We start from the raw sequence: 16,998 nt of genomic DNA on the forward strand, positions 1-16,998 counted from the left end.
ATACCTTTGAGAGGCTGAGATGCGGAAAGATGCCAGACAATGAGCTCCTTAAAGGATATGCCATTTTGTCTCATCTCCATTTCCCAATCTCCTGTCCCCGTATTTTATTCAGAGCTTTGATCTGATAAACACCAGCATGGATTCGGAAGTTTGAGTGTGGACATCCAGGGGCGTTGCTAGGCATAAAGCTCGACTGGGGCACAGGCCCCCTACTATATTTTATGTTACCACTACAGCAGCAATATAACGGATGGTTGCCGGTCCACGAAATATCAGCCGGACCATGAAACGGTCTGTGACCGAAAAAAGATGGGGATCACTGCCTTAATGTATTCGCTACAACCAAACAATATTACTGCTGTTTAATGTTAGCTATAGTAAAGTGTTGACAACATTGTGATTGGTGGTGATACTGAAAATATATATATATATATATTTATATATATATATATATATATATATATATAAAAAATATATATATAAAATAAACACACTCACATACACAGAGCGAGAGCGAGTTAGAAAGAGAGAGCAAATACGCAACGACTCAGAAAGGCACAAGAGCAATGACTCGACAGGGAGTGGGGTGCAAAAGAAAACATTATTGGAACATCCCGAAAATCTTACAAGTAAATCAAGTAGTTTTTTTTTTTACGAAGTACCGTGTGGCTAACATCTTCAAGTTTGGGAAGAAAAAGACTTGTCTGATTTTTATGAAACTGGAAAATTAACGTTCAGCCAAACGAGTCCATTAGATATTGAAGATGGACCAAAAGATTTATTCCGGCATTTATAGTGGTAGTATTTCTTTGAAACAAGGACCTTTGTGAAACAAATCCAACATATCAGCGTTATAAACTCTGACAGAAACAGTTTTATGATCGTCCTGGATGTAGGTCCGGTTACCAACACCACATTATCATTAAATATTTAAATGTAATTTCTACTCACTTGAAGGGGAAGTGGAGAGTTTAAAATGCGCATAGACTATTGTATTATTGTGTCAAACCTCATGATGATGATTGTGTCCTCTGTGGCTTCTGCATGTCATAGCCATGGAAAAAAGGAAAGTAGGTCAGATTTAAGTTCCCTCTGAATGACTTTTTGGTGCTAAACTGTAGTTTTCAACTGGTCTGGCCTCAAAAAGAAGCAGCAGCAGTTGTGGCCAAAGTAAACAAGGACCTGAGAGGCAGTGTCTGGGATGGCTGAGGAAAGGCAAAAAGCGTCACTGTGCTCAATATTAAATATCTAACGACTGACCCACTAATCCCAGATATTCCTCCATGATCTAAGTCTTCTTTAGTAAGAGCATAAACACTGTAATGTTGTGTCATTATAAAAAAGGAATCTGTGAATCATTTACTGACTGTCAGCTTTTTGGAGACTGGCGCTGCAGTGGTATCGTCCTGTACTGTTGTCTGCTTCATCATTTTAAAACTAAGTGTGATGGAATGATTTATCTGAGGGTGAGCATGTGTCTTGTAAATCTATTTTGTTTATTTTTGTTTTGTCATATTTCCACATTTACCCTTGCGTTACACTCTGAACAGAGTTTGGTGATGTGAAGTGGTTCTGTTGTTGGGCTTTGCAAGCAACGTTGAAATATGATGCAAGGGTGCTCTCTGCTGGCTGAAATGGGGAGAAAAAAATACAATTTGCTCATGAGAATCATTTCAAAATGTTCGTTCCTTGGTCTAGTTAATCGATAACAGAAGTTGGCGTGATTCTGTACATTCATAGACATTTGAATGTTAATAATGGGTGAAGTTAGTCTGTCTCAATATATTTGGAAAACTATTTTGACAAAATAGCTAAAGCCTTTTAACTAATCCTTGTGTTCTGTGTTCCTCCAGGTCTGATTTGCTGGGCTGCCAGATCATCAGCTCAAAATGAAAGTAAAGCGATGAGCCTGCAACAAGCAGCCCTGCCCTTGCACTTCCTGCCAGTGGACGTTTGCTGATTCATGCAATCCAGAAGACGATGCCTCTGTCACCCAGACACCTCATCTGAGAAGTGGACTTTCAACGCACTCCTTGTGCACCATGGCAGGAGAGACTCAGCGAATGCATGCTGTCAAAGAGCTGGCCGCTGAGTCCAAACCGCAGGATGAGGGGACAGCGGTGCAACTGCAGAGTGTCAAAACCACAAAGGAGTCTTCAGAGCACTTTTCAAGCGCCGACACTGATGCCAGAGGCAGCAGCAGAGCCAAGCTTGACAAAGTAAAAAAGGAGCGTAACGGTACTCAGCAGCGTGAGGCTGTAATACGGCCACAGCAGACAGGCAAGATTGACTTCAGATCATTGCAGAACAGCTCCAAGTTTGCCATTGACAGAACCTGGACCAGTGGCAAAGGAAGTCCCCAATCACCAAGTGGAAAGGGACGCGGCAGAGAGAAGAACAAGCGTTCCGGAAAGTCAGAGCGCGGCAACCCACAGCACCTGTACAGTCTCAGCATTACCAACACCCGCTCCAACCTCAACATTGGGATTGCTTACCCACAGCAGAAGGTTTCACCAGCAACAAAACTGGACACCGGCCGTGGCCCAGTCTCGGGCAGCTACAGATTCCACACTCCCAGTATACCAGAGAGAGAGGTTGAGGTACAGCAAGAAGAGCTCAACTACAGCCGCTGTTTCCAAGAGGCCTCCTCGAACCTTACCTCTCCAAGCTATACCTCACAGGCACTGGGATCTTCAAGTGGGACTTCATCCCACCAACATCTCGCCCTGTCACAGAAACAGCAGCCTGCCACGATGGAGAACAACAATGCACAGTCGGGCGGCCAGCTGATCTTGAGTGACTTTCAGCTGAGTGCCTCCAACACGTGGCAGTCGCCTGAGAGGACTTTTAATGGTGCTAACTTTTCTTCATCACAAAAATCCACTGCTCATACAGACAACAAGACAAATGCCCTTGTGCCTGGCTCATTTCAATATGGATATAATTTTCTGGAAGAGTCAACCTCTGACTCTTTTGCCTGTGAACAGAACCCACAATCCCAAGACTTAACAGACTCCTCCCTCGGTTCTGTTCATGGGACTCATAATTCATTTTCCTTTTTGCCTGGAGAGGGGCCAAACCTTGCTCAAAACAGCACCAAGTTCAGTAATGAACAGCAGCCGGAGCCCAGAAGCTCTTATCCTCACACCCAGCAGTCACAGTTTATGCAAGGGGTTGGGGCCTCCATTCAGTGCCCTAGGAGTCTGAGTGAGGACTCGACCAGCAGTGACAGCTCCGCTTCCCTCTCGCAGCAGCCGGAGCAGGGGAAGAATGCCCTGCCAGAGAGCACAGACGGTCTTGGACAGGTCAACGGTAAAGATGCAACCACAGCCCCAGGGAGCACAAGGAACTGTCACCTGAAAGACACAACTGCCAACCAAAGAACACAAGCAAGTGTGCACCACACAAGAACTATTCCACACACACAAATGCACTTTCTTAGCAAAACATTAAACAGTTCAACAGTCAATCGTGTTCACACAGGCTCAGTGCAATTTGATAAAAATGTCAATAACAATATTTTAAATGGGTTACCACACTCTTGGGAGGGGCCTAGTAAGACATTTTTACCAGTGGAGCAAAACTCAGTTCAGTACAGTGATGTGACTGACAAGTTTCCGTTTCAGAACCAGTCTGCACCTGACAAAAGGTTAAATGTATCTAAAGAAGACAGAATGCAGTGGCAGCAACTACGGCCAGCAGCCGAATTGAGTTATCAAAGTAAAATAAGCAATCAGAAAGTCTCTTACATGGTTTCTCCTTCTGAATGGCAGGATGATAATAAATCACGTAAAAATAGCTCACTGAAAATCCCCAGTTCATTTCAAAGCAGCAGAAATAATGAAGGTTTTTCAAACCAAAGACAGGAGGCTGTCAAACAAGTCTCAACTTTCAAAGTAGAAATGAGTCACGCACAATTGTGTGAATCCAAAAACAAGGCTTTATACTTCGGGCTCAACCAAACTATTCCCGTATCATCGTCCAGGAACTACAGCTATTCACCATTACAAGTTGCGCCCATGGGCCTTATGATGGTGTCGCCTTACGAATCCCCTTTGCCCTCGCCAGCTCATACCCCTGCATCGAGTAGCACCTGCTCTTCCCTCTCCCCAGCTTCCACCAGCCCAGTCAACAACACCTCTGAGGATAGTCAGATGTCAAAGTCAGGTGCCCCCGTCCCGTTTTATCATCAGCCCCAGTCCAAAACCCAGTTAGCTCCCGATCACCTAAACACTCCCCTCCATCACTTTCATGCCGAAAGTCAAAGAAACATTCCTTATGCACCAGACAGAGACAAAGACAACATGATGGGCTACCTGCACAGCAGCACACATGCAAAGACAACAATGGATGGGAGCAAAGGTTACATGGACAGTTATGGGATGGAGCATCACCAGCCTCCCCCACCTTATTCCGCACATCAGCTGTTCGCCACCTCATTAACCACTGCAAATCTTGACCAGTTAGATGTACTTCTGACGTGTAAGCAGTGCGATCAGAATTTCAGCAATGTTGCTTCTTTTCTAGGACATAAGCAGTACTGCACACAGCCCAACATGCCAAAGATAGAAGACAATAGGAAGTTCCACACAGAACCACGCAAAGCTGTGCCATCCCCGACAAATGTTTCCATGTCAAGATGCCCTTCTGACCTTCATCTGTCTCTTTTGGGCCTTAATAAGAATGGAGAACTGATATCAGACAATGAAACAAAAGCTGACAGCAAGGATGATCCAATGAAACTTAACTTGTTCTCTGGGTCTGGCAACCTTCCCGTTCCTCTCCCTGAACTGGAAATGGAGGATGCCAAGTTGGACAGCTTAATTACAGAAGCTCTGAATGGACTTGGGTATCAGTCAGACAATGCGGAGATAGACAGTAGCTTTATTGATGCATTTGCTGATGATGACCTCAACACTGTCAAAGCAACATCAAACAAACAGTGTGTGAAAACAAAAGAATCTGTTGTCGTCGAGAACAAAGACAAACAGGCAGCTCTCGACAGCAACTCCTCCAGACAGGAAAATTCTTTTTACGACTCAGATGTTGACAGCCCTAAGAGAAATAAAACATACAGCGTCAAACCTGCGAAAACACCTCATAATCCTGAGCGCGATCAGAAAAAAAACAACACAAAAAAAGAAACCTCCCCGAAAATTCCCAAAACTGCCTCAAGGGAGAAGATGAAGGAGCATGAGAGTAAAGTGAAGGATGCAAGAAAGCTGTGCAAAAGTGACGATGAAAGCACAAGTAACCCAAGAATTGTCTTATCCAGCAGGTTCTCTGAACGCTGTGCCTTTAAAAGCGTTCAGGACAGATCTGTACTTGGTGCCTCAACGCCCATCCAAACCTCCACATCTCCAACCACAAGGACTGCAGTGAAAGAGAGCAAGAGAAGGAGCACTGGAGGTGGCACCTGGAGCAAAGAACTCATACATAAAATAGTCCAACAAAAAAATAAGCTCAATGTTAAAGGCACCAAAAACCTCCAGTTTTCCTTAGTGATGGAACGACTGAGGCCCACTGTACAGAACCCTGCCTTTGGAGAGTATGACTATGTTTCAGACTCAGATGATGAATGTGAGCCAGTAAAGATAGCAAGCCAAGGCCGACTTAACCAAAGTAGTCGGTGTAAATACACATACACCAAAGAGTGTAAATGGCGAGCTCGGAGTGAGAGGGACCAAGCAGCGTGGAGGCATGACTCAAAAGAGTGCTTTGAGGTGAAGAAAAGTGAAGAGATTTCTCTTTCATCTGAGAAACATGGTTCCCCTCAGAGACTCAAGAGGAGGGGTAGCAGGTCCTCCACAAGCAGTGAACTCAGCACGTCTGTGAGTGTTTCAAGTGACAACATGAACAGCCCCAAAAGCACTGACCGCATTGAATCAGACTGTGAGAGGAAGGCCGATATTATAAAAAAAGAATCTTCCGAGCAAAAGAGCAATGAAAGTTCATCCCAGCAGAAGTCGTGTAACGAGACCAGCACGCTAGCACTGGCGTTCTCCAAATGTTTGAAGAGGTCTAATGATGACAAAGACAATTTCCTTGACGATAAAACAGATAATTCAACAAACTCCATTGCAAATGCAGAACTTGCTGACTCGATACCATCCTCATCAATCTCAGATTTTGAAAAAATCAAATCAGGAGAGCTGATGTCCAGCAGCAACGAAAATATCCCAACAGTCACGCTCGAAAGTACAGACAATCTATGCCCCAAAGAGGAACAGAGCCAGTGTGGCAGTGCAAATAAGCCATTGCAGTTTACATACTCGCACTCCCCCACTAGCATCAATGAATCGGATTCCAATGTTGACAAAAGTAAAAAGGGCAAAAAAAGACCGAAGGGCCGCTCTAAACAGGCAGAAGTGTCAGGCAGCACTCTGTGTGAAAAACAGAGTGACAGTGTGCGCGTGACTAAGGAGGCTAAGTCTATTGCTTTAGTAAACGAGCTCGACGTGCACAAACCTGCATCTCTTTGCACTTCCCTGATTGATGAAGTGTGCCTTTCACCAACCCAAAGTCAAAGTCCCTTGATACAAAAAGACTCACTCCACCTCATGCCCTACACTTTGGATCCGGATCAGGGGCTCATGAAGTCCCCTCTTTCATTTGACACCTCATCCATGTTTGGCGACCTAGCAGCATTCGATAGTGGCCTTTACTCGGACATGCCGATTCAGAAAGAGGGTTTCCATTCATTAGAGAACACTGTTGACAAAAAAGAAGAATTTGTGCCCTCATTTTCTCCTTTTCTGGAACAAAGAGACTGGAACCTAATAGTAAGCCCAGTGCTGCCGGATGAGATTTCCCAGTATAAAGGAAATTTTGATAAATCCAACGAAAAGAAATCAGATTACAATCATGTGGCCTTGTCTCTGCCAGAAAAAATAATTGACTACAGTGCAAACCTTAACAGCTGCGCCTCCGAGGATGAATTGGAAATAAAGCGAATCGTGAACGAGCTTGAAAACCAACTGCAGACAACTAAGTTGGAAACTCCACTCAGGCAAGAAGACCCGAAGCAGCTGCAAATGAGTAAATTCTCACCTCTACGGCTGAGTGAAGAGTCTGAAAATGATACCATAGATGCTCCTGTGGCTTCAGAGCCATTCAATGAACCACAACTTCCATGGACCAGTCCATTCCACTTTGACTTGGTGAGTCGACACCACAGTCCCCACAGTAGTATTCATAGTGATCCAGGGGCCCTTGAGCATTATGCCAAAAAAGACGGTGATGCTTCACATGTAATAATGCTAACCTCACAACTCCGTGATGACCACAAGCCAGAAAAGAGAAATGTCAAAAACAACATTGATGCTGAAACAAAAGCGGAAGATGCCTTCGAACAGAACCAATACACAGAAAACCTGATGAAAAGTATTGAGGTCATGTCTGACACTCTATTCAAAAGTGAATCCATTATATCAGAACACAGGGAGCCAAATGCCACCTCTCTCACAAGTCCACAACAAGAAAGTGAGTGCCATTCAGCTAAGGGAGAAGATCACAGTGAAAAGGAGGCAATTACTGAGAAGCAGAGTATATTTTCACCTTTAAATATCAAGGAGCAGAAGGACGATATTGAATTCCTTCTCAAAGAATCACAGTCATCTCTCTCGCGCGGTGCTGACCACATAGTCTATGGAAACCAGCCCATTTCATCAGAGCCAAGTGAGCCCATCGAAAACAGCAAGAAAGAGATGGAATTAATTTCAGATGGGCATGTACCTGAGACAAATATGCTGATTGAATCTTCTCATCCCTCAAGCGTGGTGGCTCCACATGCAAATGAGACCACTAACACAGACAAAAATGTGAATCAGTCTCCTCGGAACTGTGATGGCCCATCACATTTAACAGACAGTTATCAGGAAGCAGAACCACACCTTCCTTCATCAGCAACTCTCCTTAAATGTGTAGAAATTCACAAATCACCAGAAAATGTGATGGCCAATGGTGATGAAATGAAATGTCAGCACACCGAAAGTACTATTGAGAACGAACATTGTTTAGGTGACATTCACAATGTTAGCCCAAATCCGGATTTATTGGTGGACATAATCACCAAAGATAAGCCCTGCAGTCCAATCTTAGTGGAAAGAAACACAGAAAATACCCAGAATGGCTTGACCATTGAAAATATTCAATCAATGGGACAAAACAGTCTTTTAGTCCTTAGCCAGATGGAAAGCCTCAATAATACTGGTGCCACAAGTTATCCCTGTGAGGCTCCTCAGGTTCATGACCCTTTGAAAAGTGACTCAAATCTGTCATTTAATGAAATTCATAAAAAAGAGGATCTTTTAGACGTTCACGACATCAGAGAAGATCTTCCTGTGGACTTCATGGCAAGCCACCTGAACTCACCATGTACAGATGAAGTAGAGGAAGCTCAATGTACCTTTTTACCCACCTCTTCACCAATCAGCCCAATTTTAACTCAACAGCAGGAAACGGACATTCAAGATGACACACATCAAAGGCAATGCAATGTTTCTGTTGACCCGACTCCAATTCAAAGAACAAGATTACCCGGCGTCGAGCCTGAATACCAAAAGGAGGTTAAGGACTGTGATGTAGCCATGAAGACATCAGTCGAGATGGAGTGTTCATTAACTAGTCCACCGCACCTTGAACTTCCTAATTTTGACACAAACATACACTTTCAAGCTCCTGTGTCCAGCGGAGTTGAGCAATCCCAAAGCTTGGACAAAAGCGATCATTCTCATGATTTCAAACTCAGTCCTCTGAATTACCAACACAACTCAGATGAGCCTCCGCATCTGACTCAATACGACTACATACCAATCTCACCAGCGAGCAAACTGGATGACAATTCCTATACAAAACCGGGTCACGGCGATGATCATGAGCAATGCTTTACTCCAACACTGATTTTTAACAAACCACCTATTGACACCAAATTGTCGCTGCACTCAGCAGAGGCAAATAAAACAAGTTCATTGAATGAACCACTGGTCATACAAGACATATGTTTGGGTCTTTCAAGTGAAATCCCAAGCGCAGAATCCTCAGATGCTAATCTAAATGATGATGTGAAGGTGAGGTCTGATGCCTGTGAATTTATCAAATTGCCTCTTACAAAGGTTGTATCATCATTAGCAGTGGCAGAGTGCAGTGTACTTCCCCTTCAAGACATTTCAGGCTGCCTGCCCACCCCTAAGTCACGCATCCTCTGTGAAAACCAACCGTCATTGGAACCTGCCCAGTGTTTGAAAAAAGAATTATCACCCAAAAAGGTTCAGAACAACCATCAGCAGGGGAAAGTACTTTGTGAAATCTGCTTCCTGTGTTTTAGGACCGTGCCAGGTTTGAAGAGACATAAGGCCATGAAACATGCGGCCAGAAGTGAAAAGCCTATTGGCCCACCAAACACAACATCAGGCAATATGGGGATGTCACTTATTTATGAAGCATCACAAATAGGAGAGAAGAAACATAAAGATGACTTACATCCGTCCCCAACCCAACTAGATGAGATGACAGAGACTAGTACCGCCGTAATATTAAAAGCTGCGGCGAATGAGTCAGCCAGGGAGGAAATGGCAGCCGAGACACGTGCAGTGGCAGGGGATGAAATGGGCAATCAAAATTCTCTGCTACCAAGCAAAACAAAAAAGACCAGCAGAGCTCGTAAGAACAAAAATAGTGAGGAAAACTCAAAGCTTGACCCGTTCTCAGATGAGCTTTTGAATTTATTAAAAACAGACCTCCTCCAGGCTATAACTCCCGAGTTTAAAAGCAACGTGTTCCAAGAGCAAGAACAGCCTGACAGACATGGAACTGGAACAGAGCATGCACTTCTCAGTCTGACTTCAAACTCTGGCTCTGAGAATACATCCCAGTCCCCACCTGACGAGACAAATGTTCTCATTCGAACAGGAGTCACTCGAGTCACCGAAGCAGACGAGAGGTTATGCACAGACCTGAGTGAGGAGGTTAAAGGGGAAGTATGTACAAAGAATAACCCACCGATAATGCAGTCTATAACCTCAAAACATCTCACGTCCCGAAAGAGTGTGTGTGCAGCTACTGACGAGATCGATGAACATTCACAATCAGATGAAAAACTTGCCAAAGAGATTCTTGGAAAAGTCACAGTCGATGTCAAGTGTGAGCTAAACGACGTCTCGTCAGACAAGCTACACCCGCTCAATTGTTTGACTCCGCCTCCACTCACTTCTCCCGGCATAAGTCCTGATCTAAAGGCCTTACTTGACGATGACACCATATTCTCGCAACTGTTTCCAAGAGACGAAGAGGCAAAAAGGAAAAAGTGCCCGCGAGTTTATGGGAAAAGAAACAAAAGACAAAAGCTTTCGTCTGATTCCGATCTTACTCAGGACTACACCCCTCCACCAGAAACACGCACTACATCCCCTCAATTGGAAAGCCAAACTGATAAGACTCTCAACGACAACCACACAACCCCTTGTGAATATGAAACAATTTCTATTGATGATACCATCATGTTAAACATGTGTCATAACAGTGCACTGAAGGTCCCTGATGTACAGACAGTGTCTGACACAAAACAAAATGACCAAGAAGAACTCCAAAACAACCTTTCAATCCATTCAATCGATCCACTTCAAAGCACTGTTGCTCAACCTTCGGGTGAGTGGAGTATCGCTCAGGATTTCAGTGTCCGTAATGCAGACACCACGGTAGCCTCTGAGCCAATCACCAGTAAAGAAGAGGCGTCAAACCCGGCTTGCTCTGCACCTGTGCTGGATGACGCCTACACCGTGGAGCAGTGTGTCACTGAGAGTGCTCATAACCTCCACATTGACATTCAAAACATCAACACCACCTTTCAACTACCTGAAATTCAGTTCTTTGACTCTAGCAAAGATGTCTCTGCGGCTCCCCCCACTGCAACTGGCGACGTGGAGAACAAGGACAACGAAAAGTCGAAAAAGCTAATGGAGCGGCGAGGTCGAAAGCGGCAAGAATGTGGAATAAAGGTTAAAGATAAGCAGTACAAGTGCAAAGTGTGCTTCACTTGGTTCCTTACTCTAGGTGAGCTCAACTTTCACAAGTTGTCCCACAATCCATCACCCCCGCCAACCTGCTACATGTGCGTCCAACGCAAGTTCAGCTCCAGGGAGCAGTTGCGAGACCATTTGTGGGAGAAGCATGCAAAGAACAAAACTGGCATTTGGACCTGCGGAATGTGCTTGAAGGAGATCTCGGATGTGTGGATGTACAATGAACATTTGAGAGAGCATGCCACTCAGTTTGCTCGCCGAGGTCAGACTCAGGGCTCCATGTTGAACATTCCAGGCTGCTTCATGCAGGAAACAGCCGTGAAGAACTTCATCACATCCATCATGCAGCATCGGCCTAGCAAAGCAAGCAGAGAGTCCAGCAAAGCCACTAAAGAACAAGAAAAAACAGTTGCCGCAAACAGCAATTTGGACGCAAGCAAAACCCCGGAAGAGGCTGAACGAAAACTCCACAAATCTAAAGGCAGTGGTGGAGGAGGCGCCTGCAAGAACACACTGACCCCACTCGAGGTCCTTCACAAAACCGAAGCCCCTAAAAATGTGGAGATGCATCCCAATTGCAAGGATCCCTCCAGAGACTGCCACCACTGTGGGAAGCGTTTCCCTAAACCCTTTAAACTTCAGCGACATCTGGTGGTTCACAATTTGGAGAAGATTTTCCTGTGTCACAAATGTCCCGTCTCGTATCGAGAGGCCCAAGACCTAAAAGAGCATTTGAAGATGGCACACAAGGAAGCGGACGAGCTGGACTTCAAACACACCACCCTCTACACCTGTGAGCTGTGTGCTGATGTCATGCATGTGATTAAAAAGTCTTTCATCTGCAGCACCTGCAACTACACCTTCTCTAAGAAGGAGCAGTTTGATCGCCACATGGAAAAGCACCTTTCAGGAGGGAACAAAATCTTTAAATTCAGAGGTGTTCACAGGCCCGTCAAAGCATCTCTGTGCAAGGAAGATGAATGTGATTCCCCTGCAAGTAAAAAGAGACGAATTCTCTCCGACAGTCTGCAGGAGAACAGCACAGACAGTGGCATTGCCAGTGTGGGCTCCCTGCACCTAAATCAAGCCTCAGAAACACAGACTCCTAAAGTGACTGTGCCCATGTTGGATGACTCTACGCAGACCACCACCAATGACTACCACAGTGACACAAACAGCACAAATGTGAAGACTGAGGACATTGCTGAGGATTACTCCGATCTCCTGGTCGAGCTGGAGAAATGTATTTCGATGGGCTCCTCGTCTGCCGCCCCCAAGGAAGAGGAAATTGACGGAACACCCGTAGCTAATCTCGACCAAGAAGGTAATAGAGAATCGACAGCTCAACCGTGTGATGTGAAAGAGGAGAATGAGTCTGTGTGCATTAGAGTGGAGACCCCCCAGCGGTCCACATCTCCAGAGAGAAGTAGTGAGAGCGAGGTGACAACGAAGGTGAACGACATCTCATCTTATGGCGACACAGAAATAAGTGAGTCACTGTCACCAAGTAAAGACTCTTTCAGCAGCCTGAGAGAACAGCAAGTCACGGCAAAGACACCCGAGTCACAGCAAGCAGCTGATGTGATGGCCGAGAATTCTACACACAGAATTGCCGGCAAACAACAACCTTTAATTCATGGGGAAGAACAGAAGGACAAGGTCAGAACAAGCGACAACGCTAAACCCAGCCCGAAGGCCACAGAATCAACGCAGGTCCGACAATCCAAAGCTTCGCCAACATCATCTGCATCAAATGAGGAGAAAGAAGCCCAGAGAGCACAGAAGAAGAGGAAGGACGTAAAATCCCCACACAACCTGCAGAGAGTTTGCTTCCCAGCAACTCAGGAGAACTTTGGTGTGGAGTCGAAGGCCAAAAAGAAGTACCTCCCGAGCAAGTGTTTGAATCCCTCCGCGCAAAAGAAATTTGACGGCCCCAACGACTACCCCGTTCTAGCTTCAGTGCGGGATGATGTTCTGAGCAACAAAATAGTTTCCAAGTGCAAGACTTCAACCTTGGGCTTGCAGTTAAAACGAAGTTTGCTTGATAGCTGTACACCAAAGAAAGCTGACATTGCGGCCCCTCTTAACGGGGATTATAAAAGCAAAAAGGGAGCTGTGGGGCGGCCCCTGCACACCTCCATGTCGAAAGTGTCTTCTGTCCCCATGAACAATTCCTTGAACAAGTCCAGGCCAAAGCAGGGGGTTCGGTCAGTAGAGAGCCTCTCCTACAGGACAGCCGAGTCCCAAAACCACCTCCTAAGCCAGCTCTTTGGCCAGAAACTGACAAGCTTTAAGATTCCTTTAAGGAAGGACACGTCCGAATCTTTTAACTGAGCGGACATTGAGGGACCTGTGAATGAAAAACTTTGACATTTCACAGTTCTTTAGATTTTATACTTAATTCATTATGGTGAATGAGATTGCACAGCTCTTTTCTGTGAAATGCTATCTTAAATACGTAGTCACTTTATGTCTTCTTTGTACATGCGCTTGTATCACACAAATGTGAGGACAAATGCCAAATGTGTTTTTTTTTTCTAAAAATGAAAATGTTATTCAGAAAAATCTTTTCTGCTTTTGCTTTTTTTTTTTTTAGATATAAATATATATACATATATTATCTGTTCCAGAGATTATATTACAGATGTTTATTAAAAAAAAAAAAAAAAAGAAAAAGAATACTTGAAAAGACAGTCAAATACATCCTTTTAAGAAATGCATGTTCATTTTGCATTCATCACATGGTCTAACCCGAGTACGTCTTTCTTCGTAAAAGGACCAAATGATGTAATTGTTGACCTGGACTCTTGTCTTTGTACATGCTTCCAAAATATTATTGTGTATTGTTGTAACATTACTGCACTGCATTCTATTAGCCTTTTGTATAAACGTTACATGGTGCTACGTTGTGTTTTATTGTAATGTGAATGCCAAAGTCCTCAGAAGGGAACATGAGACCTGTAGCAGTTATACAGCACATTGATCACATTGTGTGTTTATTGGTTCATTCAAGATACTGTGTAAACTCTCCAAGGGCTCCATCTGTAGGCTGCTCCAAGACTACATTAGGAAAGATTCCATTGTATAAACTCAGGTGCATACAAGGTCTTCGCCGTCCTTCCACCTGTAATCGGAGTTCTTCCCATGCACTGATAATACCAAACTCTCCCACACACACAAACACATTCATAATCGCACACTTATGCACACGCACACACCAACACACGCTCACACTCCACAAGCACAATCATCTGTGTCAGCAACACCAAACTGTTTAATACTGAAGAGTATTTACTTGGACAACAAAAGGTGCTTTATTTTGTTTATACTGTATGTATCTTATTTTGTATAGAATTGTAGGTAGGTCATTGTCTGTGTCATGCTTCATGTCAAAGTTTTATTTTAATAATGTGCAAAAGAATGACGAGAAAGGGAAGTGCATAAGTGCAGTCGGTGCCTCGTGCAAGCTGTAAAGTGGATCACCAAGTGCCTATTTTATAGTTGTTATTAAAGATCTGTATCGATCCCTCCTGGCTCTTTCTCTTCCGTTGTACATCACTTTGTCGTCCCTGCAGATCTGCTGTCACGTCGTGCGTCAAACACAAAGCAGCACTGGTGCCAGCAGGCAAAAACAGAGGCGCACACATCAATGACACACTTCATATTATTGCACACAGCTCAGAAGGATGGTCACAGACGCATCTTCACTGCAGGGAACTGGCTCCTATTTCTCAAACCAGGAGCTCTTCTGCAGCAGGAAAACACGTCATGTTGTCCTCACACCATGTGTAAAGTGGCTTCTATTCCTACACGAGTATTTGCCATCATCACATAGGAATAAAAAGCCATAGTACACACTGGCGTGCATGCGGTGGCGCAGCAGACAGATGATCTCTGAAGAATAATGAGACCTTAAAAAAAAAAGAGGGATAGATATTATATTTTATACTTACGTTTTATACGAAGTCACAGAATATTCTAGTGAAAATACCAATATAGCACTCATTTATTGACCAAGTAAGCAATAGTTGTTTCCATCTAGTGAGAAAACGCAAATTACCATGACAGTAATCTCTCCTATACAACGGTTACATTCCAGACCACCGCGGCCATAACTCAAATCCACAACGTAATTTCTTCTTTGTAAAAAAATTAGAGCAACAACTACCATAAGAAAAAAATCACTGAAATAGTCTGACCATGACGCCTGAACTACAATATAGTGGGAGATTTCTGTATGTTTTACTTCATTTTCTTTTAATGAAATCATATTTTTACAATTAAAGATCTGTTCTATTTTCCACCATATAATTGTGTTAACTGAAAATATTCAAAAACAAACACACACCCTTAAAGATAGATAGATAGATAGATGCCATTTCTTTAAACATGTTTATGTTGTTGACTTATAGATCAATTGAGTAAAACAACGCTTTATGTAAAGTGTGTGTGATGGTTATGAACCAAGATTCATTTTATTTCGTCAGCGCGTCTTGTTCTGTGTTGTACCTCTAAATTTGATCTGATGCATGGTGCAGCATACAATGACTCCGCCTTCCACATGTTCAGATTCGAGCCACCGTGCCACATAAAGTAAGCAGGAGATAGCTACACACACACACACACACACACACACTCAGGACCCCACTGGCAAGCCTCTTTTTATCATGTGATCTATGAGGAAATTCTCCAGAGGCCCAGTCGTGCAGGAGCATGACAGGAACGCTTTGCACTTTGAAGTGGAGCGACATTATCAGGAAGTATCGTCTTGAAATAGCATCACTTCTCTCCATTTGCGAGGCTCCTACCCTGTCGCTTCTCATCTTGGGCTCTCTCCCTTCCGTCTGTTGACAGCCTCTATTTCTTCTCCTACTACCAACTCAGCAACTCGCTTTAGTCTGCGTTTCTCTTCTCGTCTCCCTTCCTTGTGTATCTGTTTACCTCATTTCTGACAATTTCATCCGTTTTTGCCTCTCCGCTCCATTTTCATCTCACCTTCTGGTCGCCTCTCGGGGAGGATGGATGGCGCCGCGGGAGACGAGCCGCTGGTCAGCGGTAATGACACTGGGGCCGAGGGTTGCCCAGGTCGCCTCTGCTGGGAATGTGAGGGGAGCTGGAGATGGATGGAAAGAAGGAAAGGGATGAGTGAAGACGCAGACTGAATTGTAATGAAACTCCATCGGGATAATGTGATGTGAAAGCTGTGTTCTACAGTGAGAATTTGTATGAATAATTCAATATAAACACATTTCCCCGGTGAGAATGAAGATGACACACAAATCAAGACATCAAACCAATGTAGCCTGACAACAAGCACAACCTTGCCTCCACTCCAACATAAAGAGGTATCTTCGCCCTTCTTCATGTTAAGACTTTATAGCACCTAACACAAGAGAAGTCGTTTATAAAGAGGATGAAAAGGAATTGCGGGGAAAAAAATGAGAGGATAAAAATACAGTGTGTGTAATATGGAAGAGGAAACATAAAAGTAAAGTCAAGCACACTTTAATTAGGGGCTTCTCAGCAGGAAGTCACAGCTCAAAGAGTTTTTATTGACTCAACCATTTGTTACCTCACTTGAGTCTGTGCGTAGAGTGAGGCAATGGGAACAAAAGCTCGTTTTGATTATTCTGGCAATTAATAGTGCTGTGGGCTGCAATGCCAGACAAACAAATAAAATGCAAGCAGTGAGCGTAATCCAGCACCCCACCGTGGTTTCATGGCAAATTGATCAATTTTGAGGAGAGCACCACAATATGGAGTCATGTCAGTGGACTATAATGTGGAATGCGGTCACATGTTCAAGGTGTTGTCAGGGACACAGCTAAATGGAGCCCAGTGCAGGAGAAAAAGGTCATTGCTAATAACACTTCAGATCATCAGCTTTTGAGCTGCATGCACGACTCGAGCAAAGCAAACATTCACTTAATAGCTGTTATTTGTTCAACTCAAACATGGGGTTGATCTAAAAACAAAGTAA

General features: G+C 44.1%; 1 protein-coding gene across 1 annotated transcript; it reads left to right on the forward strand.

Moving 5' to 3' along the window:
• The first annotated feature begins 1,895 nt into the window (after positions 1–1,895).
• On the forward strand, positions 1,896–14,544 carry znf469 (zinc finger protein 469). Its single transcript, XM_088299250.1, has one exon. It carries the CDS (start codon positions 2,043–2,045, stop codon positions 13,350–13,352), a length of 11,310 nt encoding a protein of 3,769 aa, XP_088155376.1. The 5' UTR covers positions 1,896–2,042; the 3' UTR covers positions 13,353–14,544.
• Positions 14,545–16,998: the final 2,454 nt, after the last annotated feature.

The sequence above is a fragment of the Idiotropiscis lumnitzeri genome, chromosome 6 (assembly GCF_059441095.1).
Source record: "Idiotropiscis lumnitzeri isolate Australia: NSW breed Sydney's pygmy pipehorse chromosome 6, RoL_Ilum_1.0, whole genome shotgun sequence".
In the NCBI taxonomy this organism is placed as follows: Eukaryota; Metazoa; Chordata; class Actinopteri; order Syngnathiformes; family Syngnathidae; genus Idiotropiscis; species Idiotropiscis lumnitzeri.

Excerpts from the sequence above, each read along its gene's own strand:
- znf469 (XM_088299250.1), top strand. The coding sequence starts at position 2,043 with ATGGCAGGAGAGACTCAGCGAATGCATGCTGTCAAAGAGCTGGCCGCT.